This window comes from Triturus cristatus, chromosome 6 (assembly GCF_964204655.1).
Source record: "Triturus cristatus chromosome 6, aTriCri1.1, whole genome shotgun sequence".
Classification (NCBI taxonomy): domain Eukaryota; kingdom Metazoa; phylum Chordata; class Amphibia; order Caudata; family Salamandridae; genus Triturus; species Triturus cristatus.
This window is the reverse complement of record NC_140589.1, coordinates 1,544,888,647-1,544,909,008: the sequence shown is the minus strand read 5'-3', so window position 1 is coordinate 1,544,909,008 and position 20,362 is coordinate 1,544,888,647. Positions and strand designations below refer to the sequence as shown.

General features: G+C 41.2%; 1 protein-coding gene across 2 annotated transcripts in view; it reads right to left on the bottom strand.

Moving 5' to 3' along the window:
* The window catches only part of MACROD2 (mono-ADP ribosylhydrolase 2), a 2,183,495-nt gene that overhangs the window by 1,837,755 nt on the left and 325,378 nt on the right, over nucleotides 1-20,362 (bottom strand). The window contains exon 4 of one of the 2 annotated variants that reach the window (XM_085612705.1): nucleotides 5,687-5,801. The exons of the other annotated variant lie outside the window; for it this stretch is intronic. Within the exon in view, the coding sequence (XP_085468831.1) occupies nucleotides 5,794-5,801 (8 nt within the window). The 3' untranslated portion in view covers nucleotides 5,687-5,793. Of the gene's footprint in view, nucleotides 1-5,686; nucleotides 5,802-20,362 lie in introns of those variants that run through there. 2 annotated transcript variants of the gene reach the window in all.

Sequence of the window (20,362 nt, the reverse complement as noted above, 5' to 3'; positions counted from 1 at the left end):
CGATCGTACAAGACAGCGCATGCACTGTTTGTTGCGAGGCATACTGTAACTTAGTAAGAACACGGAGGGGTTTGAAGCCCACCATTGATTACTATGGTTGGCTTTCCTTGTCACTCATGTGCCAGCTTCTTATTCGTATCCCAACTTGTCAATCTTGTGTTTGACCCTCCCCTTTGAGCATTGCCTCTTTACAATCTCTTTGATTGGTTGGCATCGTTGCTTCCCCTGCTTGCTTTTCAAGCACTACTTTTTTCTTGTGTATGAAAAACACACATGCTCTAATTAAGTGTTTCAATCTGTTCCCCTAATGTACGCCTCTCTCCATGCTGCTCTCTGTTACCAGACTACATATGCACCATCCTTGTTGCTTTCCCCCAGACTCAGTGTTGAGTTCACTCACTCCTTCCCCCATTGCTTTTGCATCCCCACTGGACATCCCCCTTGTTGTTTTCACGTCGCCTCCTATGTTGCTGCAGTGTCTCTCCCCCTTGTTTCTTCACCTTTCACTCCAACCATCCCCGTGTTGCTTCGCTGTTCCCCCTACCCTCCTCAGTGTTGCTTTCTCTCCCACCCACTTTAAAAATAAAATTTTCAAAAAGATTTGATGTGTTTTACTTTATGTTACCGATCCAAGTTGAATCTGTAGCTAAACATAAAAAAAAGAGCACCCGCGTCATATTGTGGGCACAATCATGCATGGTGCGCTCGCCTGCAAAATGCACAAGCATGCATGGTGCGCTCGCCTACAAACTGACACAGGGAGCCACGTCAAATGCTTTTTTTGTTGTTGTAAATTTAGCTATGCTGCACAGCATTGCAAATACTCTGCAGCGAGGCTAAAAACCACACACAAGGCAAGACCTATTGGCTTTGCCAGAGCTTGTTTATAAGGCTCTGTTTTACAGCTAGTACTACATGCACTCGCTCATGTCACAGCTGTGCACCCACCACTGTTTACCTTTTATGAGAAAATGGTTAGGCTCTATAACAATATTTGGAGTAGGCGGGCGAGTGTAGGTTTAGAAGCAAGCGTAAGACATGGCACCAAAGTCAAAGTAGGTTTACCTAACGCCTGCGTCTAGGCTCTTTCAGATTTCCAATGTGTAGGTAATTGCCACCTGTTGAATGTTGGTCATTCAATGCTGTACAACAGTGTGGGAGACAAACGGGTTGCATGACCTGTCCCCTATCTTTGCTGTACTCCAAAATAGGCAAATACGTGACTTAAGACGTTTCTGAGGAGGCTTTCTGAAATGTTGTGCTCCCATAAACTCAATGCTTAATTTGTAATACAATAAATGCTTTGGTTTTGGTTAGAGGCGTGGGCTAGTACTACAACGATCAGGGAAGCCAAAAACTAAGGCTGCATAGTCTTGATCCCACCTTGTATCTTTCTTCCACCAGCAGACACTTACTGGCCCTTTATCTCACTCTTCGACTTTCTCTTCCTTTCTTTTGCCATTTTCTCTGTTTTTTCACTCTCTTACTCTGGGTGAGTCTGATGAGGAAAAATAAGTGCTGGGCCCCAGAAATTAATGTCGATGGGCCCAATCTGCAACTACCGGCTCAAATTAAGTCGTGCATAAAATCTAACAACGTTATCAGTCTGGAGTTAAATAATGGTGAATGCCAAGAGCATGAAGTATGCCTGAAAAAATATTAAAAGAGGTCTTCTATTGCCAAATAGAAATTTAAATGCAGAAGAAAATTAATTCAGAGGGCTAGGTACCATCATGATATTCAAAATCAAGAAGTCTTTTAGTGCCTGCAGTCCTTTTCCTTTACCTAAAGAGTGTCCATCAGTGGCATTTGCTATGGCCTCTAAGCCACCGTTATTTTAGGACCTTTTGTTTGGCTGACACATGCTTTGGGTTTTTTGATTATGTCCCCCCATTGCATTTCATGTATTTATGTACACATTTCTCATTTATAAAAAAAAAATCCACGATCATTACGTGTGTGTGTGTATATATATATATATATATATATATAAACGCGTTGATGTGAACTCATCAATAAAGAAAAGCCGAATGAAAAAACCCCCTTGGAGTGCAGTGTGGTTGCAGTTGAAGCTGTCTGTAACCTTATGCTGAATATATATATATATATATACATATACACCCCGAGCTCAAGGAGACGCATTTCGGCTTCGCAGAAGCCTTTGTCAATCAAATTGGCGTCCAAACAGTATGAGTATATCTAGCCCTCCCCTTGCAGGTACGAAATAGACAGAGACAAAATACTGTAGAGTGAATAAAGTGCACCGATGTGGAACAAGTGTAACCATATTATTGTAATTGTACACATAGGCAATGTCACTGGTATCGTAAGAACAGCTCCGATATTTACCGAATTTGCATAATACAAAAAATACAAGAATATCTGCAAATCTTAATTTCTACTAACCAGCAATATATTGCCCCTCTCCCGTCCTGTGTGCAAATAAACGCTCATAGCTGGACAACATTTATGTCACCCGCCTAAACAGAAACACTGGGAATATGTGCACAGGGCTGCCAATCGCTCAGAAACATGTGCCTAAATTTAAAAATAAATATAAAGTCACGAAAATAAAAAATGCTGCACGGTATTACCGCATTATTATTGCAAGATTCCCCCTAATCCGGCAAATTCAAATAGGCTGGGTCAAAGGTTGCTTTGAGTTCGATCTGTCTCTTAAGCCGTTAAAGCAATACTGTTTGATGCCAAAGGTTTCTTTAAATTCGATCTGTCTCTTTTGCTGCAAAAGCAATGTTGTTTATTGCCCCGTTTTCCTCACATCTTCCAAGTAAGTATCCTTAGGAGACAGTGGGGCATCATTTTAATAGGCGACACCACGCGGCTAAAATAAACACACATTGTTGTTTTCTGACATCGCGCTTATGTCCCTTCAAAACTACAAATCCCATAAGGCAACTTGGCATCGATGAATAACGGAAATCCATGGGCAATGACCCTTGACTCAATATCTATAGTCCATCTCATTAGGGCCGAAGTCGAAATAAAGAAAAAATGAATAAATGAGTACAGCCATTTGAAAGAAGGGTTTAGAAATCATGCTCGGTAGTCAGCATAAAATGTGAATTCCTTCAAGCACAAGACCCAGGATCGAAGGAGACCAATAAACAAAAACTGAATATGCCACACAGCTCTCACCGCTTCTGCATTGGCATCCACGGTGCCCTATCACCAGAGGGCACCAGACTTCTGGGCAAGGCATTTCTAGCTGGGGAAATGCACACCCGTGCTGGCAGTTGCGAAAACCGCCCCGCTACGGGATACTGGTCTCCTCACTGCTGTCATCCTTGTCCTCTTCCTTTATATATATGCATATAACAAATTTGCAGTCGCCAGTGGATAGTTATAGTTACACAGGAAGAGTGTTTTTTCCATTTGCCAATAACTTTGGAATCCTCACAAAAGTTTCAAAACTAGTATGAGGCTTACCTTCAGCTGCTCTCTTGAAGGTTTTGTGGTGATCTATCTAGCGGGGGTCAAGAAAAAAGGGGTCCCAAAACAGGGTTGCCCATGTTAATTCCATACAAATTTTAGACACAACTAGAGCCCAAATTGCAGAACAGAATTACACAAAATTGGGCAGAAAGGTAGCTGTCAATCCAGAATGCAACCTTTTCGTAAAATTGGTGTAAATCTGTTCAGTAGTTTCAGAAATATTCAGGAAAATCCAAATTTGAATATATAGGGAGGTGGATTCTCTGAGGATCCAACAGTCCCCCTGCTCAAATCTGATTGGTTGCCAAGACTTCAAACCAGGAATAGGAATACCCTGACCCCCAAGGCCTCTTGGGCAAAAGAAAAAAGTTTTACAAAAAATAGTTCGGCTGGAGGCGCAGCTCCCGTTGACAAATGTAAAACAAAAAAAAGCACAGGCTCCTGGGAGGCCAGGGACATGCAGGCTTAAATAAAATTTAAGGAGGGGGCACACAGGGCCTCCTCCTTGTGCCCTGAAAACCGCCACCTCCACAGGGCTAATTTGTTTGTGTTGGGCCGGGCCTCATGGATCTTCCTCCCGGGTCCCAGGGACCACCACCTCCCTGGGGCCAACTTGTATTTTTAAAATGGAACTGGGAACGAGAGGCCCCCCCGGGCCGTTCTCGACCCGGGGATTACCACCTCCCCGGGGCAGGCCCTACTACATCAAAGGAGTGAGGCCGCATGGCCCCCCTCCTAGAGCCACGCCTGGCCCTGAGGATCACCACTTCCCAGGGACAGCTCCTGCTAAATCCCAAGGTGCCCACCCCTGGGATTAGGTGTTTGGGGTGGCTTGGTAGGAGCTTGAACCGCTCCTGCCAAGTCACAGCTAACACTCCGTTTTCAGCACGCAAGAGCAGTGACAATGCTCTTGCATGCTGGTAGCAAAGCATTCGTCTGTTTCCCTGCCCGCTGTCAAGCGAATTGCAGAACGTTGCTAGCTCTGATGGGGTTTTTGATTTTAAAAGAGCTTACATGCCACATAATGCTGAGCAGTTGAAACCCTTAGACATACGGCTGTCTTGTGTAGACGTCAGGCAGACATGTTAGAAACGAAATACCGCCAGACGTGGGACAAGACAAACTTAGCAATTAGGGTTGTTCCTCGCACTTCAGGCTTCACATACATAGTTTACAATGAGGGACAGACGACCACCATAGTTTACAGATCCCACATTTGACTGCAGAGGAACGATTCACTTCAACTGACAAAATTCTCACAGCAATAGATTGCCATTTTGAAGGCACGTCCTCTGGCACAGGAAAAGTAGATTATTGTTGGTTCCCCTATATCTATAGCCAAGGCAGCTACTATAACAATTATCCCTAATGTATGCGCACTACAACTGTGCTGAGTGCAATGGGCCTTGATGCAAATGTAATAGACGTAAAATTTGACTATGAGCCTACACTCCGGGTACATTAATTGCTACAATATCAACAAGCAAAACCGCAAACTCCACATATACTACCAATACATGAGTATGAGTGTATTCCCCAGAGACGGCTCTGCGCAGGCTGCTATAAGAAAAGCGTAGCAAAAGTGTTTACGATCAGTTTTTGCTTCCTAACAGCACAGCTCCCCCTCCCCCTCCCTCTTGTGCGACGAAATTTCCAGGGCCGGTTTGCTTTCCCAGTTCGGCCCTGGATGTAGGTAAGTGTAATATACATTTTACCCAATTTAGCAAGTCACCCAACAGAGCCAATGAGAGAGAGCAGGAACTCGCCATTCACATCTTGAAAGAGTGACCTATTTCTGCACAAGTCATAAGCAGGGTGTGTGGCTGACAACTTCCTTATGATCCCATTCATCTACTAACAAAATATTATGCCAGATGTGGTTAGGCTTTCGGAGGTTGTAAACAGCAGAACATGCCATTTCCATTTTTTTCCTAAAGAGCTAAACTCCTGAAACTATCTGTCAATACACAGCAGCTCACCAGTCCTTTTAAAGCAGATAATCAATTTGGCTGATGCTTCAGTCCTAGTATCACTGGAGATTTACCGCCCCCAGCTCTGACTCACTTTCCTAAGAGCTCTTTGCAGAGAAGGCTTCATAAGCTATAGTGCACTGTTTATTCATCAATCATTAATATACATATCTTAATATAGCCTTTTCTGTACCGTTAACGTTTGTTGTCTTTGCGCCAGCTGCCACAAAATGCTCCCCCACCACAATCCAATATTCATCTCATGGATCAGGATTTAAAAAAAATAAAAAAACTTTTAATGAGCTCTAGGTTCACTTCATCTATTTTGATTCCAGTCAATCTTTATGAGCGGTGAAGAGAAGTACATTAATCAGGCACCTTAAAAAAAAAAAAAAGACCACCATTAATTACAGCGGATACAAACGTTCTGATAAATCAAGTCAAACATGTTGATTATGTCTTCACAGATGTGGAAAGCAATGAGCCAATCATTTTAAAATATGGTTTCTGACTGAAAAGTTCTTTAAGTTTAGGACTAACATATAGAAGGCAACTTTCAAAATCTGTGAAGTGAAGGTGGCCGAGTAATCTTTAACCTTGACAGCAGATAGCAGATAGCAGAGGTCCTGTTCTCTGACCTAACAAACAACTATTTTAAGAGCCCTTTTTGCTCCGCAGTCTTTTACAAAGGCTAGGCCAGGATAAAGGTGGCCTGCCTCTCAGGAGCCTTTATGTTAGGTGCTGCTAGTGCTTAAATTCAATGGAGGAACCCAGAAACCTTAAAGAGAAATCCTGGATGAAGATTCAGTTTCTAATGACGTCTTTGTGGCTTTTGCATTGAATTTACTTTAGTTACACCTACCTACCACTACCACCACCACCGTGCCCTGATGGGGATAGCCTTTAGATATCAATTAAAAATGTAGAAAATGTGCATACCTTGCAGAACTTTCCCACTCATAACATGTCGCCAAGTATTCAGTGAATCAGGGAAAAGAGTTGATTTGTATCCAGAGTTTTTTACATGATTTTCCTGCAACCTTATGTGAAGTGATGTGTCACTTTCTGCATCTAGAACAGTGGTTCTTATCCTGTAGTCATGGGATCTCTTGGGGCCCATGAAGTCTACCCAGGGGGTCCGCAACAGGTTAAAAAATTAAATAAATTTAAACTGTTTCGCAAATGTGCAGGAATTTGAAATCGGAGGCTAAAAATGAAGTTGATATCCTCAGATTGATTCTTGGGACAGTGCAAGTTCATCAAACAGAATATGGTTTCGACAATGGGCTGCCACATTCCCATTCAAATAATATCTTTTGTTAATATTTGTTTGTGAATTAAATAAAATATTTTATTGTTTGAGTATTGCTTTGTGGTTCAAATCATTGAAATTACTTAGGCCTGGGTCACTGACCTCCACTAATGACACAGTGGGCATCCCCCGATACCAATAATTATTCAGTAGGGTTACTGAACTCAAATAATGATTAAGTGGGGGTCCACAGATGTTGTTTGATAATATGTGTAAATGCCAATAAAGAAGTTAATAATAAAAAAAAAGTGGGGGTCCACAGAATTCAAAAGGTTAAGAACCACTGGTCTAGACAGCACTATAGAAAACTGCCAATACATATAATGGTTTGCCAAAATGGCCCTGTTTCTGAACACACTGAAATAGATAGCTAGGCATTGCAACCATAAATGTCCTCAGCTTTCATCCATGATAACCACCACCTTAACACTTCCAGATGCTGCTTGGGTAAACTGATATCAGTGCAAGAGGGTCCAGCCAAAGATTAAAGGTTTTCATTGATGTATTTACATTCATCAGCTGCACATGCCCCAGTGAGTCAGTTCAGGTCACAGAAAAAGTCCTTTCATAGCAGTGCAAACCCATAAAATGCCCATATGCCTCTTCCTTATGTATTTGTAATGGTGGGCTGCAATCAGTCAACCACATAAACGGGCACATTCTCTTTTTACAGAGTTGTGCATCAAGTACAACTTTATCAAGTTTAGATGAGGACTAAAAATTAATTTGGAGTAGAAAAGCATTATGGGTAAAAATGCTGGAATTAATTAACTACTGGTAGGTACTGTTGGTGCATGGCACCCCTTCTCTCCTTGCAGGGGTGTAGCTCTCATTACTGCTACCGGTGTCATGGCACCAAGACACAGGGATGGGAGGGGCCCCTTGCTGCTCATGAAATGCTGTCTTTTTCTACCCATACGTGGGGGGCTGTGGATTTGATTTCCTTGCTTGCATTAAAGCTCATAGCACCCTTGCTACAGCACTGAATCTTTTTTGAGTCTTCACAGCTATGCTGGAGGTTTCTCTGCCATGGGGACTCAAGTAAACAAATCCAAATAAGGCAAATGGGGAGAGGAGTTGGCCTAACGGCGAGGGCGCTTGACCTCGGGAACTGGGTTCGAGTCTCGATAATGACGCTGAACATCCTGTGATTCTGGGCCAATCACTTAATCTCCCCGTGTCTAAACAAAAAAACAATTAATGTGTGTCCTCATGTAACGTAACTGGTGCTATGTAAAGCGCTCTGATACCTGACTGGATTCAGGTCAAGTTCGCGCTATATAAAACTCTGCAAAATAAAAAGGCAGAAATGTGTGGAACGTTGCCATTGTTCCCACTTTAGGGGCCAAGACTTAATTGCATATAGTTGATGCTTCTCTGTAACAGCACTACTTATTTTCAACACAATCAATAATTATACCTGTATGTAATGCTTCTTTATAGAAATAAATCTAAGTGTGTGCTGTCTTTGGTCACAAAAATCTAAGCATCTCTCTAGAAGGGTCAATGGACCATTTTCAGTTAATCATGGCAATTAAATTCAGGATCTTAAAAAATCTTGGTTGACAGAGCAAGCGCATTAAGATGGTCACTGCTCAGTGAGCTATGTGTTATCTACTATACGAGGAAGCTCTGATGATCATGAGGAAGGCATTTTATTTATAGTCCTCATAGTCCTGATTCTCCATGGGGTCCTGCTGGCCTGCCGCTTGTATTTTCCCCTTTTGTTGTGTCCATCTAAACAGAGGTTTTCATTCAGCCTACGACACTCTGACAGGAATTGGAGGGAGCTCGATGCATCTCTGAGAAAAGACATGAGGACGGGTGAAGGAAAGTAAGAAATAGTTGTTGCACCTTAGTATAAACAAATATTTCTAAGGTGCTTGGCAATATTCTGTAATAAATAGGTTTACTGTTTTCAGTTTCTATTTTTTGTAAATTCTGATGGGGGGTTTTTCAGTGTTTTCAATACCTTTAAAAAACAGTGGTTATCAGTGACTACACATTTTTGCTCCATTAAAAATAACAAACCGTGTTTTCCCGCTGTATATGGAAACGTTTGCTTTTATTTTTGCTTGCTTTCTGCACTGACAGTGCATGGTATATAGACAGAGTATATACAGTGTATATGAGGACCAAATACATTTTTACCAATCAAACTTATTGTAGTACACCATACAATACTTATTTTGTGAGTCGTTGGTCATGCACGCTCACTCTTTCCTGCTCATGTAAACTTTTATCTGTGAAAAGGCCCTCTCAGCATTGGCACTTGAGACGGGCAAACACCAAAACAGCCAGTACACAATTTGCTAACTCTGGCCACTCACATAGCTTTCCATGTTAATACTGGTGCACCTGAAGATTGTGATTCTCTGGGACAGGTTCAGCAACTTAGGCACTGAACTAGGCGCATATGCCCTCAGAATTATTTAAGCGGTCAAAATTGAAGCATTACCTTTCAATGGTCGGAGAAAATTACCCTTTACGGAAGGGATCTAGAATTTGCGCAGAGTACCACAGTGAGGCTTCTTTGACTTCAAATGCTATGCTTGGTGAAGGGACATTTCTATGCATCATTGCAAGCCATTTCTCATGCATTGTAAAATAATATTTCGTGAATTGCTCCTCAATATTTATTTGCATACCAAGTGGCATGCGTTTTAACATGGAACATGTTGCAGTGCCAAAGTCACTTAAAGTGTCGCCCAGCCTACTCTCAAGGAGATATTTCACATCTACATCAATTAACGTTTAACACTTGGTAGACAAGGATGTTTTCAGACTCTAGTTAGGTCTCGCCTGACCCAGCGCATGCGCTGGTCTGGCGAGACTTATTGAGAGGGCTCCAAAAAGTGCTACCAGGCCAGCCTAGAGCTACAGTGCATGTGCGCGTGCGCGCGGGCCGCACTTGACCGCGATTGCTTTCACTTTCTTGATCGTGATCGCGATCACTTTCATTTTCACGGCCCCTTGGCATAGCCAATAGATATCGCTTTTGGGACCTTATAAGTATTTAGTTATGCAACTGTTGCATGGCTAAACACTTATAAGGTCCCAAAGGCGAGACCTATTGGCTATGCCAATGCTTGTTTTTTGATTATGTCCATTACAGCAGTCATATTTTCACTTAAAAATCTAACAATACGGTAAAGTGTACTTTGTTTCACACCACTATGCGACCTTCGATCCTCACATTTCTTGCCTTTGCCATCATCACTAAGCAAAAATGTGGTCACCATATGGATACTATAGCATTCACGGCCTCTAGGACTCAGAACAACTGGATAAATGACATGGTTGGGATGATCATAATGGGCTACAAAGTCTATAACATTCCTCATTAACTCTGAAGACTGAAAAGATGCTTTCAGCATACCATCTAGCAAGTGGCAAGGATCTCTTACATGGAGTCACTTCGGCTCTGGTATCGATTTTTGACAGTTAATCATATAACGTTTTCATATACATAGCTGAATCACTCCAATCTTTGTTGAACTTGGTATGAACTTTTTGCAGAAACTTTTCAAGTGATACCGTGTTCCATGTTTCCAGAAAGTCTGGTGTTATGTTTTCATCACTATCCTAGATGCTTGTTGACAGCAATCTTCACGCATACCTGTTACAACACCTTGCGTTGAATGTTTAAACCTGGGGTGTTTGGCAATTCACCTACAATAACTACTGACTCGCTAGAAAAGGGAGATGATGTATCAAAGGGTTTCATGCATTCTCTGTGGGTAAATGTGCTGGTGGTACATATTGGGAAAGATTCTTATTAAACTAACCAGTTTACTTAACAGTAAAAGATTAAAACGTAGCCAAATATCAAATATTATTTTGATATTTCCTTAGTCCCTACAGTTTATAAAATAATTAAATAAGACCTAAATGATGCATCTAAACCCTGCATCTTTAGACCAAAGATCACAAAACTGAAATACGAGATGCTCTGTTTCAATTTGCTGGGATGGAAACTTTGCAAGTGTAGAATAAAGTTTCCTGCTGTGGGTTTTCAATAGGTTTTGGTGTATTTTTTTCTTTTTTTTTTTTTTTTTACAAAAAACACCAAATCAAGAAAATAGACCTCTGAGTTGCTGACACTGGAAGTGAAATTCAAATTCAATACATTGCTGTTAAGTTCTAATGCAAAGGCCTGAGCAGACTCAGGAGTGTCATTCCACAGAAGAAACAAATCTATGAACCTTGTCCATAGGACAACGTTCTCAGACTATTCCCTAGCATGCTTAGCCATGAGCACCTGCTCGCCCCACCACCCCATATGGAGGTTGGCATAACTCAGGGTAAAGCAGGTGCCCATGGCAGTACCCCCGACTTGCAAGTAGGTATCTTTTCCAAACATGAAGTTATTCTCCAGACACCTCTCCGCCATTTTCCCGAGCATTTCTGAATGCTGATGCAAATGTATTGGTTTGGAGCCTAAGAAGTGTGTCATGGCCCTAAGTCCATCTTTATGGGAAATGCTTGTTTACAGGGAAGTGACATCTATTGTCATTAGGACATGTGAATCCTCTCAAGTGATGTCATAAATTCTTTTAAGAAAATCATCTGTGTCTTGTATGTCGGAGGGTAGATTACGTACATGTTCCTGCAAAAAGTGGTCAATAGATAAGGAGGTGGTCTCATACAGACTCCCTATGGCTGAGATGATGGGTCTGCCTGGAGGATTCTCAGTTGTTATGAATTTTACGGGTTCGGGTATAGTATAAAGTTATTGGGGCATCTACTTTCAAGCAGAGATGCTCTTCTTGAGTGATTAAACCTGCCCCTCTCCACTTTGATAACTCTACATGATACTTGAATTTAATTTTAACCAGGTTCGCTTGTGACACTTTTTGATAGCACACTTCCTCTCTATATTGGTGCTTTGCGTCTATATTGTATTTGGCTAAGGGCCACAGTGCAATGTTGACCAATTACTATATTTTTTCTGCTCTTGATCATATATATATATATATATATTATATATATATATATATATATATATATATATATATATATATATATATATATATATATATATATATATATATATATTACCTACTGGCGGTCGCCAGTAGGTAGTTATAGTTAGGACCACGTTTCCATAGGAAATCCGCAACATTCTATTTTGAATAACTTTGGCGCCGGTCGACGAATCCTCGCGAATTTCTCAAAATAGGTGGGGCGCTACGCTCCGCTCCTACCCTGAAAGTCTCGGGGGGATACGTCAAGCGGGGGCTGAGATAAAAGGGGGGTCCCAAAACGCGTTTTTCCCATGCATTTTTCCATAGGACCTTTAGAACGAGCTACAGCCCGAACGGCTGAACAGAATTACTAGAAATTTGGCAGAGAGGTAGTCCCTATGTCAAGGAAGTGCCTTTTGTAGGTTTGGTGTAAATCTGTTCAGTAGATTCTGAGAAAATAGCCTTTAAATCAATATATATATCTGAGCCCGCTTACGGTACGCTTACCGTACGCTTACGGTAAGCTTACGGTACGCGTACGGTGGCGTGCGCGAGCGCGATTCTGATTGGCTGTTAGATCTTAGTAAACATTCGAATCGGCCGAAACCAGGAAGCGGCGGCCGCCATTTTGTGTGTTTCACTCAGAAAAAAAAGAGTGAAAACAAGAAAAGGGGGCAATGAGGAGAGTTACAGACCCCCTTACATTTGTGAGGGGGTCAAAGAAGGACTGTAAAGTACAAAGAAAACATTTATTGATTTTAAAAAAAAATCACGGGGTACGCGTACGGTAAGCTTACGGTAAGCGTACGGTAGAAAAAAAAATAAAAAAATAAATGAAATTCAGATTTAAGTGTTTAGATATTAGGGGGCTCTAAAAAGAGCCGTTGTGTTTATGAAATGATTTTTTAGTGGTACCTACAAGTAAGTACCGATGCAGAGTCTAAGGTTCAAGAGGAAGACTCTGTTCCCTTCATCATTGAAGTGCACACCATCTCCTCTATAAATGTCTTGCATGTCATAACGCAAGTTGTTGTGGTAAATGGCACCCATACCATAGTCACGGAGGAAAGCAGAAACAGATTTGTTGACGTGCTTTCTTGCTTTGTCATCGCACCGCGTGCCCATCGTGCGTGCACGGCACTAACTGCGTAAAGTGGGCGCGCGGTGCGCGAAGCGCACCGCGTGCTCACTGTGCGCGCACGGTGCGCGAAGCGCACCGCGCGCGCACGGAACGAACTGCGTTAAGTGGGCGCGCACGCCACGAATGGCGTAAAGTAACTTAGCATTTAAAAAACCGTACAAATTCACTGAAAAAACCATAGGTTTCACACACGTTATAGTTAGGAATTAGCATTTAAAAAACCTTGCACATTCACTGAAAAAAGCATAGGTTTCACACGTTATAGTTAGTGGAAATTTTACTGATAAAAAACCAATGAAATTCCCCCGTTATAGTTAGTGCGGGCAACTATAACTCACGCGACCGCAATCTTCTGCTGATGACATATGTGTCTTTATGAAAAAAAAATATTTGTAATATATGTATAGCTAAAAATGTATGGAAGAAGACATGGGCAAATAAGTGTCTAAATACAGTATTAGCATCAGCAGAGGATTGCGGTCGCGTGAGTTATAGTTGCCTGCACTAACTATAACGGGGGAATTTCATTGGTTTTTTTATCAGTAAAATTTCCACTAACTATAACATGTGTGAAACCTATGGTTTTTTCAGTGAATATATATATATATATATATATATATATATATATATATATATATAATATATATATATATATATCAAACAATTTTGATGTGGAGTATGGACGCCCAGCCTCACTGGGCGGGGCTTGCCAGAGGGCTTCACCATTTACATATTCCACAAGAGAACACACTACACCTTCTAGCGTGCGAATACGAGACCACCAACTGGTCAGTGAAGAAAAAGCATCTTTTATTTGCAGAGATGTATTGTATGACGCGCTTCGACCGGAAATCGGTCCTAATTAAATACAAAATGTCAAGCAGTCAGGTGTGTGTCCGTTTAAACTTACAACACATAAATACTGTAGAGAGACTTCAGTCCCAATGGAGCTTAAAAGAACCTCATGATGATTTTAAAAAGAATACGTTCTTGCTGGGCTCAAATTGTGTGTGGTGTCTGTGTGCAGCAATCACAGACTGTATTTTGAATGGACAACTCAGTGGGTTACTGCTTTTGTCACAGATCTTTTTGTTACTTGCAGTTCATATGTTACAATCTTAATATAGCACAGTGACCTATGAACTGTCAAAGAGGTGCATGGAAACTACATGGGAATGATTAGAAAGTAATGATTTTCCCCATTCTTTCATTACTCCTAGTTTGCTAAAAGTGTTTGGGTAGAAATAAAGTCATATTAGTAAAGCCAACTACAGGGGCGTATCTTCAGAGGAGGTGTTACACCGCCACCTAATAAATGTATTCTGTAGTAAATAGTTGGGTACAGGTGCTTTAAGTCAGGTATGGTAAGGGGTTTGTTGGGTTTAACTTAGGGTTTTTACATAAACATGCAATCAAAAACATACACATGCACTCGTCTGTTTTAAAAGTCTTAAAAATTGTTATTTTAGAAAATATTGAGTTTTAAATACCCACTATCAATCCGCACTCCTCTCCCTTCCTACTACTCCTTCAGCCCCCCCTCCTGCTCTGCTTCACATATAATATATTTTGACCACCGTGATTGCTGGGAAATATGAAGCTCACAAACCCCCCCAATATTACTTACCGAGCGACGCCTCTGGCCAACCCTAACCACTGTGGTACGTTTTAAGTCCAAAGTTTGTGCTTCTCCAGATCAAACACTCTTTAAAATATATTGCCTACTAATATGGAGGATGTGATTACTGCACTGTGCATTGTCTTGTGTAACATTTCCTATAGACTGATGTACACATGTATGATTCATTGTCTCTGTATAATGTATGTATGATGTAAAGTGCTATGACAGCCTAAACTGGTATGTGTAGCACTTTAAAGCAAATCAAATGCATGATAGAGAGCTAGGCAGAGATTCAGTAGTAGTAGTAGTGAAGGAATTCGTGGATGAAGAGGTCAGGGTGGGGTGCCAAAGAAGGTTATCGCTCCGGGGGCTACCAGCACCAAAGCTAGCCCTGCCTGGGCTTTACCATCAGTGTCCAAAAGCACCACCTTACTGTGCAAAAAATGCTGACTGATTAGGATGGTACTCAACATAACCCTTATGAAGACCATCCCTGCTTCTCAGTGAATTGTAGATATTCAGACTATTATTCCGATGTTTTTGCCTTGAGCTCGATTCTGGTCCAGCAGGTATTGAGTTTGGCAGGCCTCATGGCCTCTTGCATTCTGTTGGTGCCTCACCCCTGAAGGCATAATAATGATCTTCAGGATGTCGGAGGACACAGTAGTTGCAACATAAACGTAGCCTCTTGGATTAGATGCAGATACTCCTGATACTGCATCAAAACCTGAACTGGTGTATGAACCCCTCCAAATGCCAGAGGAGCCATCCTTTCAATGTCCGCAAGCTCAGACTAATGCGGTCACAGATGCTTTCTTGCTGGGCTAGGGTCTAAATAACATTTGCAACCTCTGGCCCATATCAGAGCAGCACCTGCACATAAATGTAATCATTTTTGTGGGCTGTCTGACATAACCTGAAGGCCTTCCACGCTTCCATCTTGGGGAGCAACTGCCAAATTCTATCAGACACCACCACCACTGTTCATTAGAACAGGATGGGTTGTCTAGAGTAGTGGGCACTAAAGGGCCAATTACGATCTTGTTAGGTAACTCTTCCGACTGAGTCGGTTTCGGAATTGTTTCCGAACGAATCGGGTTCTGTGATTCCGACAGACCAATTACGATACTTCCCAACATCGTTCGGTCGGATTCCTATTGACTCCAATGGGAGGCTGTGTTCCGAACGAGAACACAGGATCCCATTGACAAAAGGGGTTGTTGGGGAAAACCTTGCACCCCGTGGCTGGCACCCCATGGTGCCTACCACACTGTGCATGCATGGTAAGGGGGGGACCCATGGGTACCTCCATGGGCACGTTTTTGTAGGGCCCTGGGTGAAGGGGGGGCCTGCTACTGGCCCCCAAAGTTGGATTACAACAGACGAACCATCACGGAACAACCGATTCAGAAAGGCTGTCCGAATCTAACATCCTAATCGATTGGCTGGAAACGCTGTCCGTAGACCGCTACGTTTCGGCTCCAAAGGACTCGGTTACTCCGAATGCATTTCAGAACCGAGTCGGACAGTCCGAACGCTTTCCAGCCATCGGAATCGCTCATTAGGAAAACTGTCAAAGTTGGTTGGAAAGGCAGGTTCCAAATCTGATTCAGACTAATCGAATGCAGTTTAGAGCCTTTCCGGACGTCATCGTAATCGACCCCTATGTTGGGAAGCAATCCGCATGGGGAAGTGGGCAGTGACAGGGAATCTTCCCAGTGGTGACTTACCTGGCAGACTTACTTAGCGTGAGGGCGGACACTCTGTTGCCTCTATCCAAAGGACACCCGAAATAACGGCAATCTTCTGTAGACTGGGGGTTCAGTTTGTGGATCTCTTTGCCACAGCCCAGAACCAGAAATGTGCTTAGTTTTATATTATACAGTTCCTGCAGGAGGGTTTCCGGATGGTATGATTTTGGGCTCAGCTTGTTATAGAGCTTGATTTACACATTTCCAGTGATCTCACTTACATCCAAAGTAAGGCAGAAAGCGCTTTGGGATCAGGAAGATTATTCGGATTTGTCCAGACTGAGTGGGGAGAATTTGGTATGCTGATGTGTTGGCACACATTACATGTCCATTGCACAGTAAGGTCTAGCAGTGGATAAGGCTTAAGCTTACCCAGCGGCTCGGTCTTTGTTTGTGTGCCTTTCTGACCACCCTTCCCTGCTTAAGTGTCACTGGTGGATACAGTGTCTTCCTTGCATACTTTTGCGATGCTTTACTGCCTCGTTTTTCAGGCATGTAGCAATAGATATTTTGCCTGAGCTTTGTTGGATGATTTTGATGCTTAAAAGACTCTACTCAGTCCCAGCTGCCACAGAGATAATGGTGTGTGTGTGTGTATATATATATATATATATATATATATATATATATATATATATATATATATATATATATATATATATATATATATATATATATATATATAAATAATATATATATAATATATTTGTTATTCTAGATTGTAGCTTTGTTTACTGACATCTGATTGGTTTTTGATATTTATTGTGAAATTATTCACCAAAAGGTCTTTTAAGATTATGTGTGGCCACCTGGAAGTAGTACAGGTACAGCTTGCCGACATAACCAGTTAAAGACTTAAGAGGTCTGCTTAAGGGCCGCACATGTGCATCCCATTTGGAAAACGAAGCAATTAAAATATTACAAACTCATTAACACTTAAGTTATTAAGCATGTACGCTCAAGATAACAAGTAGTCTGCGCTTAATACAATTAAATGTACCAAAATGTACACATCTTTTTCTTTACCCTGAGAGTGCGGAACCACGTCCACTCTAGTCATGTGGTTTGTTCTGAGTGAAAGAGTTGAACAGAATGTACTTTAGTCATGGAGCTCTAATATAGTAAAAAGAGAAGGTGTACTGTCCACCTTTACTCTAGATTGTTTTAAAGTGATGATTTGGAGGACGGCAAAATGATGCACCCTTGTTCGAACATTTCTTCCTTTCCCCAAATTTCAAACATTCTTTGGATCATCTCCTTTTTAGCTAAAATGCAGTCTTCACTATGACTCTTTATGGCTGTATCTCAATGTAGTAAAAGTTTGCTCTGCATGTTCTTGCCCTAAGTTCTCACATTCCTAATGGACTCATATGATGGTGGTGGTTCTTGCTGTGAAAATGAACATGTTTTCTAGCACATCCTAAAATGTCCATAAGTTTTATGCTTTTCAGGGAAAATTAATTGCATCGTGTTGCATTGTCGTCTAATAATATAATCTTGACTACTTACAGCCTCTGGTGGCAACTAGGTATCCATCAGAAGTACTCTTATATACTTAGTCATACATAGCATCCAGAACTGAACAGGATAGGGAAATTAACATTTTGTGTACTGAGACATTAGTCTTTTACACAATAAAATAAAAATTACAATAATCTGAATATTGTATAAATAATATCAAGTTAATACAGATTTGTTCACCAAAGTCAAAATGGATCTAAACTAATAGCCTAATAGCCGCACCTAGGTACTTCATATCCACTGCTGAGGACCAGAACATTGTGCCATATTTGAAAAATAATGTTTTTCAAAATTGGCAGTGCCAAATTATGATTACAAAGCAATCCAACAAAATATGCCAAGAGGTACATTTAAAGTACAGCAACATTTCCAATCATTTAACCTCACTCACAAGGCCAAGCCAGGGTCTAGGAATAGGGGATTGAGTCCTAATTAATTAAATGTAGATTTCCTGGTATGCATTTTGGGGTGTATGGAAAAATGTCTTCTGCACCTAATGACTTTAGAGTTAAAGAAATGGACGGTTACATTATAAATAGGTTCAATCTCCAATATGTATTATTTGTAAACCTAGAATTAACAAAAATATGCCATACATGGTTGTACTTGGAGTCTTGTATATTAATCTATAACACCACTGTCTATGCCACAGAAAATACAGACTTAAACGTGCCCTGCCTTTGTAGTAAAGACCCAGTAGCATGCATGCATGCTTAGCTTGGTGTCAGAGATTATTACCTTTCGCTTTTTCCGATGCATACTCCAGCATCATGGCATTTTGTGCTGTATTTAGCTTCTTTGTGATTGACGTAAATGCATCCTCCTGCAGTTCCCCATCGATGACAATCCTCCTTGGCCAATGATTTGTCCGATTCAGGTGCCCAGGTAACTTTGTAATCCTTGTGTGTTCTGCTGGGTGTCCGACCTTAACATTGATTCAACAATATTGTTGGTTTTTAAAACGATTACAAATATATTGTGATGTCCAAGGGGACATAATATTACAGGTGAGAATCTAATATGTTTTACTCTGTTAAAAATGTAATATCTAACGGCCTTATTTATAGTTTGGGATACTTTGTCAAAAATGCCATTTGGTGTAAAACACGAGCATAATATGCTCCAGGAATTGGAATATGACAGATGGGATATCAGTCACATTCTGCCAAACTCAAAATAAGCCACTATATATAAAATATGTTATTGTTTCAAATGTTTTATCAGCATGAGTGATTTGAGTTATTGTATTAATTATTTCTGATGATTTTATTACCTGGGGTTGGGGTGGGGTGGGGGGGGGGGGGGGGGGGTAATATATTTAAAGAGTAATACTAAAAAAACGAATGTTTCATTTGGGGCAGTTTATTAGATTTGTAGGATATAGGGTGGGAAGAAAATGTGTAAATTGACATTTTAATATGTACACTTATTTATATGTGTCTTATGTATGCATTTCATGATTATTTTATAGCTAGTATTTTTAATGTACTGTTTATGTGCATTTTGTATATCATAGTTGAACTTTTTTGTTTTTTGGCAGGTTGTTGGGGTTGTAGGGAGTAGGGTGCAAAGTGTGTTAAATATGTATATTTTGAAATTTTAAATAGATCAATATATTTTTAACTGGTTAACGTGTTTATTAAGTATATAGATTAATACAATTTTAATCTGAACATTTTATGAATTTTTATTTACATTGAAAAACTGTAAAACTTTAATTATGTGTTACTATTTTATCGATATTTTGTTTGTGTATTTTATTTTTATGTTGGTGTATTGGTCGGTTTCTATGGAAGTACGATTGAAAGTGTTGACAATTTTATAATTTATTAATTGGTGAAATCTTGTGAATTATGTTAAAGAGTTTGAGTTTATATATTTTTATTTGGTTACAATGTTTAATATATGTGTGAATATATAATTAACACAGCTAAATGTACAAGTAAACCCTCAATCAGGGAAGTTGCAGATAACAGGAATTTAATCGCTAAGCACAAACTCCTTACAAGTTTTGGCCTCACACGGCCTTGACCACATAACCACATGATCGGTAGTGAAAATCCAACTACCTGTATAGTGACAAACATGGGGCCTGATTACGATGGCGGAAGGCCCGCCACCGACAGCCTGTCGGTGGCAGATCCTCCGCCATCACACTGTGCTTTTCATAATATGGCGGGGGAAGCGTTGGTGAAGCGTGGCGGTCAAAAAGACCGAACGCCACGGTTCCGACAGGTAGTCCTTTAACAACCGTCTGTCGGAGCACTCACATTGCCCAGCATTGCAGCGGTGCCTGCCAGGCACCACCGTTGGGATTATGATATCCCTTTACGCCAGTCGTTTTGCAGTGGTCAATCCTCCGCAAAACAGCTGGCAGAAACAGATTTGGGGGCCCATAGCGGGCAGGGACATGTACTCTGCACCCTATATTTTGTATTGCGGCGGGGCTACTGCCCGCATCCCTGCCACAATGCAAAATATAGGTGATGCGACCACTGTGGTAGCAGTCGCATCGTATTTCAGATTTCGGGAGGCCGCCTCATAGGTGGCCGGTCCCAAATCTGAAACGATGGCGGACGGACTGAAGTCCGTCCGCCATCGTAACGAGGCCCATAGTAAAGGGACT